General features: G+C 41.9%; 1 protein-coding gene across 2 annotated transcripts; it reads left to right on the forward strand.

The window, feature by feature from the left end:
- The first annotated feature begins 1,109 nt into the window (after window positions 1–1,109).
- LOC5577288 (polynucleotide 5'-hydroxyl-kinase NOL9) lies at window positions 1,110–7,806 on the forward strand. 2 transcript variants are annotated; one of them, XM_021843479.1, is made up of 4 exons: window positions 1,110–1,332; window positions 1,415–2,251; window positions 5,287–7,387; window positions 7,475–7,806. In XM_021843479.1, exons 2-4 carry the CDS (start codon window positions 1,427–1,429, stop codon window positions 7,651–7,653), a joined length of 3,105 nt encoding a protein of 1,034 aa, XP_021699171.1. In that variant the 5' UTR covers window positions 1,110–1,332; window positions 1,415–1,426; the 3' UTR covers window positions 7,654–7,806. The 2 variants fall into 2 exon arrangements, with proteins under 2 accessions (XP_021699171.1, XP_021699172.1); XM_021843480.1 differs by having other exon boundaries at window positions 1,419–2,251.
- The last annotated feature ends 3,314 nt before the right edge of the window (window positions 7,807–11,120 follow it).

The following is an 11,120-nucleotide window of genomic DNA, read 5'->3' on the forward strand; positions in this document are numbered from 1 at the left end:
TCCAAAAATGTTCGTTACTGCAACATTACACCTAGTTATTGTATCAGCTACCTCTTTGTTACCCATATTGCACATAAAAAAGCACTTTTGTGATCAGAAATATTTTAATAATTTTTCTCCATTTAAGTTTTTCGCCTGGATGAAAAGCTACGCTACACTGTAAGGTCAAAGTACCCTTTAAAGAGTAAAAAAGTACCCACTTTGAGAAAAACTAGTTTAACTCATAAAAAGAGTAAAGGCCCTGTACCCATTAAAGAGTAAACGGCTTGTACGTCAGATCAACGAGTGAATTTTACCCACTATCCGAAAAACATGTTTTGAGGAACAGAGTAAAATTTACTCTATTTTATGTATGGGAATTGATTATGATTTGTATGGTATTTTCGTAGAAAAATCAACAATGGAATCCTATTAATATCAAAAACATCAATTTATTCAATTAAATATTAACAATAAACAACAATTATTGTTGGTCTAATGCAAGGGATTATCAGCATTTGGGGTTGCTGGTCTGGAAAATGGGGCTGCTTCTCCGGCAGGACATTCTTATGCGGAATATACTCGGCATTTAAATCATCCTGTAAAATTTAATTCTTCGTTTAGTTAGTGCACACGGCAGGAAAAAGTATTTATTTAGTGCACCTACCTTGACCTTCTAGTGTTTCTGCACACTTTTTTCTTTATTGTGGAAACAAACTACCGCTGTGAACAAAAACTGCTGCATAGTCTGATGGGGAACTCCACTATTATTGAATCGCAAGGATTTTTTCACCCATTATAGAGTAAAAGAACGCAACATATAAAAGGGCAAAAAAAACCCATTATCTGGAAAAATAAAATACCCCTTATTTTGACGTTTCCATATATCAGAAAATAATGGGTACTTTCTCCACATTAAAGAGTAATGTCAAGTTTACAGTGTAGAAATGCGCACAGTCATCAACCATCATCATCGCGAAAACTGACGCCGATGATTGAAAAATCCCAGGTCTCCTGTCATTTGACCAGGCTTCGTAAAATGGCTTATACGTTCTTATTTCAAAACGAGCTTGCGTGAACATGTGACGCCCCCATCTCATCATCGCCTGCAGGCGCCAATGCCCCCTTAACAAATGTCATCATTCACGTGCAAAGTCGAGTCGAACTTTTGTTTTGATTTTGTGTGTTCGTTGATTATCTTCGCACAGAACAGACGTGAGATTCGGCGAACTGAACAGCATTTCAAGAAATTCAAGTAATCAGTGTTAAATTTGCATTTGTTGATACAAAGTTGAAACAGAACTACCGATTGTTCATCAGAACTTGCTGTAATCGATACATGTGTGATAATCGGTAAGTGGCCAAACGTTTTACACTCCGCCGGTTCAACATAACCTGCATTGAATCCGCATTGTACGTCATTTCTCTGCATCAGGAAGTATCCAGAATGAACAAGTCCAGACAGGAATCGAAGGCCCGTAATCCAAGCGCATCGTTCTCAAAACCGGGTAAAGCTTTCCACCACCGAAACAAGAAAAGCGCCAAGGCGTGGAAGGAGGGAAAGTCTGCTCCGGAAGATGAACCGGCTGATCTCGAATTCAAACGGATGACCAACGGAATGGCCAATCGTAAGAATCAAATGAAATCCAAGACGAAGTCTGCTCAACCAATCAAACCGAATGTCAGTAAGAATTTGAACAAACCGGAACAGAATAAACCAGTTAAGTCCCAAACTGAGCCAAAATCCAAGTCAGAAAGCAGTCAAAAGCGTAAAGCCCAGAATATTAACGGCCACGGAACGAAATCTAAGAAACAGAAGAAACATTCTTCGCCGGAATCGGACAGCGATGCGGACGATTATATCGATCAATTTTTCGGAGACATTTCCGACGATGATGCTCAAGTTCCAGCTGAAGAAAGCAGTGCAGAGGATGATTTGTCCGAATCTGAAGATTCCGAAAGCGAGGAAGACCTGGAAGAGGAAAGCACAATGTCTCTGGAACAGTTGGTGGATTATTACGGTCATCGACGGGATGCCGAGCAGAAAACGGGTAAAAAGCGAAAGCAATCCCACCCCGCCAAGGGTAACAACGGAGGAGAATGGGTCGAAGAGGACAATGATGTGGAACTGGTCTACAAAGATTCGGACGACGAACAGGGCGGTAACAGCTCCCGAGCGCTGGTCCCGGCTGGAGACGTTCGAAACGTGGAATACGATGAGGAGGATGACGAAGAAGATCTTTCTTCCGGGGACGATGAAGAGGATGACGATGTAAGTAGCATTCATAAAAAGGTTGAGTTAGATTTCCTGTACATTACATTTGGCGATTTTTTTCTGTCAAGGCATTCAGTGCCTCAGTACTTGAGTCGTAAGTCAATAGTGTTTTGATTTTTTGTCTATAGATTATTATCCTTTCATTCAAGTTGATCGATTGGATAATAGGCCAAGTTATCTATAGAATCCACTCTCGGATTGATGATAAATCAACTTTCAGGAGCCTCCGATCTGACCAGTAAGAAGGAGATCAAACTCATTTCCTTCTTCTTCTTCTTCTTTCTGGCGTTACGTCCCAACTGGGACAAAGCCTGCTTCTCAGATTAGTGTTCTTATGAGCACTTCCACAATTATTAACTGAGAGCTTTCTTTGCCGATTGACCATTATTGCATGTGTATATCGTGTGGCAGGTACGAAGATACTCTATGCCCTGAGAATCGAGAAAATTTCCTTTTCGACCAGCGGGATTCGAACCCACGACCCTCAGCATGGTCATGCTGAATAGCTGCACGTTTACCGCTACGGCATTTGTTGCCTTACTTAATGATGTCACAATTCTAAAATACCTCGGAAGTCTTAAGCCTTCAATGATTATTTCAGAGTTATATTTCTCAAGGAATTTATCTAATGGTTCCTCTAATCCAGATCTTCAAGTAAGCAAATATTTAACTATCCTTTTACTAGTATTTCAGAAGTTTCTGGAACAAATCATGGTGTTTCTGTAGAAGTACCATTTGGAAGTATTTGCGGAGTAATAGTTTAAGTAATTTATCAACTGATATCGATCTGTTTTTTCGCTGCTAGTTTTTTTCGTGCTAAGATTGTAAAAAGCCTAATCATGCCTGGTTTGAGCAGTGGATACGGCTAGGATAGCTAAGATCAATCTTCAGCATAAAAGAACAGCAACGATCAATTTTTGCAGACTCAAGCAAAATGGTACAGCAAAAGTGGCTCTAGTTCAAGAACCCTACTTTCGTAGAGGGAACTTCTATCTAGGTAACCTTGTGGACCCAGTTTTTGCTACTTTCAGTACACATGAAATGGCGAAGTTGCGTGTTATGCCTCGTGCATTCGTGCTCGATAAGAAAGCAATCGTTGCTACACTCATTTCTGAGTTTACCAGAGATGTATGTGCTGTCACAATTGATATTTCTGTTGGTGACCTCAATAGGAAATACGTCTATTGTTCGGTATATTTACCACATGATGAACCATCCCCAACGGATGGTTTATGGGTACTGGATATACTGAAGAAAAATCCAATGAATCGTAGATCTACACACACTTCGTTGTTTCCACTTTTAGTGAATTGGGACAAAATTGACCTTGCTCCAAGTGATCTCACAATTGCTTGTCACATTTCTTACAGGACATTTACCACACAATTTTCTTCACGGGAAGAGTGGACGTCTGGCTATTTGGAAAGAAGTATATCAAACAATTAAGTATGTTACACCGATGGCTCCCTTCTTGAAGGCAGAGCTGGTGCCACCGTTTTTCAGGCGGAAATATTTGCTCTTATGTGTGGAGTGCAATCAGCATTTCAACAGTTCGTAATGGGTAAAGTCATATAATTCTGTTCAGATAGTCAGGCTGTTATAAAAGCTCTTGCTTCGGCCAACTCAAGGTCGAAGCTTGTTATCGCATGTTGAACTCAAATTTAGGAACTGAATTCAGACAACTCTGTTAACCTTGTATGGGTACCTGGCCATTCTTCCATCGCTGGAAATGAATTGGCTAATAAGCTAGCTCGCGATGGAGTATCCCATGACTTCATTGGCCCTGAGCCAGCTATTCCAATTTCGAAGTGCTGGGTGAAGCTTCAGATAAATTCTTGGGCGGCAACTCAGCACCAGGGAATGTCTGAAAACTCAGTGCAGTGCCAAAAACAAGCGTGCCACTCAGAAATTGATTGTGCGTCTCCCATTCTTTGCGAGTAAACTCAAAGTAAGGCGCAGGAGACAATTTGTTTTTGTGCGAGACAAAACAAAGCACAATCTCTACTCTTTCAGTCTCTTTCGTGAAAGCACAAAATTCACTCTAGAATATTTTCAGCAAAGTATGCTTTGAAAGCGGACAAGCTTAATAAGTGCTTTGCAAAATCTTATTGTTGTGGATCTTGACATATTTGGTAAAGTCAGAAGCATAAGGTGGTGATGAATTATGTTCAACGTATTTAAGAATTTTGACAGTCACATATTAATGAAATGAATTCAAGTGAATTTGTTTACGCGTGTACGAAACGCAAAAAGTAAAAATGAGACAACTCGATACCATGCATCCCAAAGCACATTGCGAGTCAGCACAGCCAGGGTGCAGTCCAGAGAAAAATACTTCTGCACGTCTCTTTCGAATTTTGGGTGCTATCTCGCAGCAGTGCGTGTAGCACCGAAAGAGATTTGAGTCGCACCGCATCCCTGCTCAGCACAAGCAACATTGGAAAATTTTGGAGTCGTCAAACAAAATTGTTCGTTACTGAGCCATCTCCAAGGGTGGCGAAGTATTTATCAAATCTGTCAAAACAGAATTGCAGTCTCTTGGTCAGAGCGTTGACAGGCCACTGTCGACTCAACTATCACCTGGTAAATATTCAGCGAGCTGACTTATTTGTGTGTGATAGTTGTGACTCCGATTATGGAACTTCGAACATCTCTTGTCAGTGTGACTATTGTCGGCAGTTTTCCCATAGGAACTGGAGATATATCTGTTCGGCAGCTTCAAATCAGTACATTTTGAATTGATGACATCTCTGGCTAAATTGTTTGTTCAGTCTTGGAAATCTCGTCAGCAGGAAGCTGACCGAACAAAGAATCATCTGAATGTTTTCATTGGTGTGTTTCGATAGAAGAATATTATGTATTTCATTAACATCGAATATATCTTGTTTCATTTTTTTTCTGAGACATGTATTCTCTTATGTCGTTACTACACAACTGCATATAAGATCACGTAGTTTACGAACGACGCTTATTCAAACCATTTCTATAGGCTTACTTTCAAATAGATAGTAAAACGTTTTGTTTTATTCAAGGAACCATTCGACTTGGAAGCTTATCTGAGGGGAGAAAACGACTTTGGAGAGGAGAGCGACTCCAGCGATGAAGAGGAAGACTTGGATGGCTCTGATTACACCGACAGTGACTCCTTCGAGGAAGACTCCGAAGATGCTTCCGGCGAAGATCAGTCCGACCTGGATGATCACGAGTTTTCCTCGGATTACGATTCCGATGAGGACGACGACAGTCTAGAAGAGGACGATGAAGAGGAATTCCCCTCCTATTGGGATGAGTCGTACGACAGCGAAGATGATGAGGATTACGTAGCCGAGGGCGTTGATGATCTGTACATTTGTCGAGGCATGGCGAGGGTCTACAATATCGATGATAACGAAGTGACATTCAATAGCGACGTGGAAACGGCTCAAATAGTAGAACTACCGGTGGAAGACAGGAGAAGTCGATCGGTTGGCAGCAGTGAAACCGAGAGTCACGAAGATGCCGGCAATGATGGGGAATGTCCGATATTAGTTCCCATCTATGATGCGAGTGGTAATATTATAGATAGCCCTGAAAAGCTGGAAGAGCTTAAAATAAATCACGCACATGGCGAGAAAAAGCAAAAATCGAGAACCTCGTCGGTTTTGATTGAAATGCCCGCAAATCATAAAAAGACTTGTAATGAAGCAGAAACGCCTGAATTAGATCAACAAGACAAAATGGAGGAAGATGTGGAGCAGCAAAATGGTGCCACTGAAATGTATCGGTTTTACGATGCGATCGATATGCGACTTTCGCTGTTGATATTGAAAGAAACCCTCTACTTCAGTGGACACCTCACGATTCAGCCTTTGATTGGTGGACTGGAAGTGATGGGTTACAATCTAAGCCCAGGCGAATGTCGCAGCGCTTTTGCTGTCCGTGGGTTCCACAGCCTGAATTTAACACCTCGTGTTCAGGCGACTCCTAGCTCGAAGGATGCAATGGGAAAAGTTATGACTCGTTTAGAAAAGCACTTCCACGAGGCAGACTTGAAGGAAATCGTTAACACCTTTGATTCTTCTGACTCGGTCCTAGTTTTGTTACAAGCGGATTGCAACAACAAACGGATTGATACCGTTGATAAATACCTTTCGGAAGATTTCCTGTTCCCAAAAGTGGAATACTTGAAAAAAGGCACATTCTTCAGAACTGAATACCTACTGAATGTTGAGTTCTATTTAGAGCATGTGGACAAAAGTACATCATTGTATCGACCAGATCCAGAGTGGGCAAAAATAGTTGCTAAAAATAACAGTAAAATACTAGTGATGGGAGGAAAGGGATCCGGTAAATCCACGTTGTGCCAATACCTTATCAATAAGAACGTGGAGAAGTTTAAAAAGGTAGTTCTAATCGATTTAGACATTGGTCAACCAATCCAACACATTCCGGAAACGATAAGCATAACTATCATTGATAGACCCCTACTTGGGGTAGCCACCTTTAATCCAATCCCACCAGTCAAGAGTTGGCTCTTTGGAAGCCTCGACATCGTATCTTCCCTTATCTTCTACACTCAAAATGTCCACCAGCTAGTGAGGTACTGCGAACAGCATAAATCAGAACTCGCCAATATTCCATGGATCATTAACACCATGGGCTATGCAACAGATTTCGGCGAAGAACTTATGAGCACAATTCTTCGTATGTTAGCTCCAACGGATGTGATTCAGCTGGTATCCACCAATAAGCTGCTCGCTATACCCAACTTCCAGAATCGATTCACCTCGGAGTTCATGAACCAGTATAACTACAACATCCTCCGGAGCGAAGTCAAAGAGTACATTCAGCGGAAAGCATCCTTCAAACACTACGAACTGAACGTGTGCTATCCTAAGAAGGGATTCACGCTAAACGCCCCGAAGCGCAGGAATCTGATGCTGTTAGCCCACCTGGCCGACATTTTACAGGATTCTTCTAGCGAATGGTTCAACGAGGTGAAACCATTCTGTGCACCACTCAACCAACTGCAGGTGCTCATCACTCGTGAAGATCAAACCCTGGGCGACGACCAACTTCCCTCGGTTCTGAACGCCACGCTGGTCTACCTCTGCCGGAAGGATGACGCTGGCCTGTATGAATGCCTCGGAATCGGTAAGTTCTTTCAAAATAATGTAATAGCACGCATTTTATCAATGAGCCAAACATTTACGTAATCTAACGTCTTAATTTCTTCTCCAGGTATAGTTCGAGGTGTGGACAAGAACAACAACGTCTATCTACTGCAATCGTTACCGGAGGCGCGGCTTGCTCAAGTAAACGTGTTGGCCATTTGCAGCAGCAGTTTGCCGAATGCCGTGTTCCTACGACAGAGTACCAGGATTCAGGGAACTATTCCTTATGTGTACAATATCGACTGAGTGGGGCAGTGAGTTGAAGCTCGTTTTTGAAAATCTGTACATTTAGTTTGAATTTAATCGTATTTATGTTTCCTAGTAATAGTGGATAAAATCATGTTGATTTAACACTATGCGCATTATGGGCGTCGAAAAATATAAAGATATTAACACGTTTTGACCGTTTATGAACGTAAATATTCGAAGTCCAATGAATTTATGCATTTGATGAGGTATTATAGCTCACCCCTATAATAGAGGTGAGTATATCTAGCGTTTAGTCACGATTTAGACCGACTGGATTTAATATATCAATATATTAAATTAATAATAAGCTGCCCAAGCCACGACGTCAAAATCATTATAGGAGATCTGAACCCTCAGGTTGGCCATGAGGAGGAGTTCAGACCGACAATTGGAAAGTTTAGCGCCCACTGGCTGACGAACGAAAGCGGCTTACGACTAATTGATTGCGCCGCCTCCAAGAATATGGCCATTCGTACCACCTATTTCCAGCACAGCCTTCCATACCGATACACCAGGAGAGCCTGCTTTGGGGCAGAATCACAAATCGACAAAATTCTGATTGATGGACGGCCCTTCTACGACATTATCGACGTCAGGACCTATCGTGGCGCTAACATCGACTCTGACCGCTATCTGGTGATGGTTAAACTACGCCCAAAACTCTCCGTCGTTAAGGCGAAGTAGGCCGAAAAAGTATCAGCATACTTTATGCATGTTAGCGCGTACAGTGATACTTTTTCAAGTCAATATAAACTATCAAGACTGAGTTTTATCACTTTGAAATGCAAGCTGAAAAGTCATCATTGATGCCAAAACGAATGACGGGCTACTTAGCCTTAACAACGTATGGTACCGACGGCCGCCCCAGTATGACCTAGAGCGCTTTAAGCAATCGGATGTCGCAACTACGTACGTGCAGTACCTCGAGGCTGCATTACCGGAAGAGGGTGAGCTGGATGCAACCCCCCTTGAGGACTGCTGGAGAACAGTGAAACCAGCCCTCAACAATGCATCTGAGAGCAACGTCGGCTACGTGGAACGGAGTCGACGGAACGATTGGTTCGACGACAAATGTTGGCAGATTCTGGAGGAGAAGAATGCAGCACGGGCGGTCATGCTGCAGCAATGGACCCGACAGAACGTGGAACGTTATAGACGGAAACGGCAACAGCAGATCCGCCTCTTTCGGGAGAAAAAACGCCGCCTGGAGGAGAAGGAGTGCGAGCTGCCGGTCTCGAGAAACACGTAAGTTCTATCAGAAGCTCCACGCATCCCGCAACGGCTTCGCGCCGCGAGCCGAGATGTGCAGGGATATGGATGAGAGCATCTTGCGGACGAGCGTGAGGTGATCGAAAAGTGAAAGCAGCACTTCGACTTTCGACCTGAATGGCGCTGAGAGCACAGGCAATGAAGGACAGGACAACGCAGTAAATGCTTTCGTTAGTACTGCGGGCGATGGAAACCAATCAACCCCCACTTTGAGGGAGGTTAAGGATGCCATTCACCAGCTCAAAAACAATAAAGCTGCTGGTAAGAATGATATCGGAGCTAAACTCATAAAGATGGGCCCGGAGAGGCTGGCCATTTGTCTGCATCGGTTGATAGGCACAATCTGGAAAACAGAACAGCTACCGGAAGAATGGAAGGAAGGGGTAATATGACCCATCTACAAGAATGGTGACAAATTAGATTGTGAGAACTTCCGAGCGATCACCATTCTGAATGCGGCCTACAAAGTATTATCCCAGATCATCTTCCGTCGTCTGTCACCTGTAGTAGATCAGTTCGTGGAAAGTTATAAAGCCGGCTTTATCTTTACTGTACGGCAAATTCTTCAAAATATCGTGCACACCAGGTCCCAACGCATCACGTTTTCATCGATTTCAAGTCGGCATACGATAGTATCGACCGCGTAGAACTATGGAAAATCATGGACGAAAACAGTGAACGGGTGATTTTCCATCACTTGGTAATGTGAGCGGTACGATCCACGCTGCATGCTCTTCGCGAAGAGCAGGAAAATATTCACTTCGATCATTTTCATGCGGGCTCGCAACACGCAGGTGCGCCATGGAAGGCGGGATTGTTATGCGGGTTATTGATTGATTAATTAATCTGTATTATTTTTTTTTGCATTTACCTACTGTAGTTAATTTAAATGGTAGAAACCCTGTAATCTCCCAGACTTCTCATGTTTTTTAACAACATTTAGGTAAATTAAATTTAATTCAACAACATAATAACAAAATCAAATTTGTGTGATGTTATACTTTTGAAGCTCACTAACAATAAGTATTTAAATCGGTACATTTTGCAATTCGTATACATGCCGTCGATATTATGTTGCAACTGTACCTAAGTATTGTCAGAAAATTGTTTCGCAATTAGCTCAATAGCCGTCGCGCTCCAAGCCATAGCCAGCAGCACCTAGAAATCCTTTATAAGATAAAGGATATAAAGGATCACTAATCAAGAGTCGTCGAAAAAGTTGAAATTTAGCGTGACATAATTTGTGTACCATCCCTAAGCTGTATGATTTTAAGAAGATTACCTTACTCTAATAATGCAATTCACTTTTCCACGGTTCTAATGATAGTAATAAATAGTAATTTTAAATAGAATAGTTCATCAAGAATTCGATTTAGCTTCAGGATTTTCTGTCCTAACTAATTTGACTTATTTGTAGTATTTGTTTTGTCCTGTCTTCTACTCACCGTTTGACGTCTTTTGGTTTACCTGTCATTAGTATGTTTGACCCATGATCGCCGAATGAACGTACGCGCTGGCAATGAAGGGTTGCCAACACTCAGAGACTTATTTTACAAAATCTCGAGCTTTAAAGATTGAACAAAGAAATAATTTGAGCTACTGAACAACTTTGCCGAAAACGCCATATTTCTAAGTGGTCAGGATCCTGAGATCTGCGAAACAAAAGTTTCATGCTCACTAGCGTTGCCTAGTGGCAAAATCCCGACTTTCTTGGCTAAAACAACAATAGCCCTTTTTTATATCCTGCAAATGAAAAATAAAATAATATGTTAATCTGTTAACAGTTCGGGAAGTCTCTCTTATGCGCCTACGGCAGCCAGTATTTACAGCTCACAAATTCCTTAGGTACGAACAAGTAAAAGGTACCAGAGTCATAAGGAATAATCACTTGAGATAGGTAGACATGACACCCTTAAGCTACTGAACAATTTTGCCGAAAACGTTATATTCAGGGATGCCAAGTCAATTTTCCAAAAATCTGGAAGATTTTGAAAATTTGTCTGGAAAAGTCTGGATCGCTTATGTCGTACATGGAGAACATTACAAATTATTTACAAAACCTTACAAATTCATTTCAAATTTTATCAGGATCCTCCAGATTTTTGAAAAAGGGAGCCTCAAAAATCTGGAATATTCCAGACAAACCTGGAAGGTTGGCAACGCTGGTTTTATTTCTAAGTGGTCAGACTCCTGGG

This window comes from Aedes aegypti, chromosome 2, assembly GCF_002204515.2.
Source record: "Aedes aegypti strain LVP_AGWG chromosome 2, AaegL5.0 Primary Assembly, whole genome shotgun sequence".
NCBI lineage: Eukaryota > Metazoa > Arthropoda > Insecta > Diptera > Culicidae > Aedes > Aedes aegypti.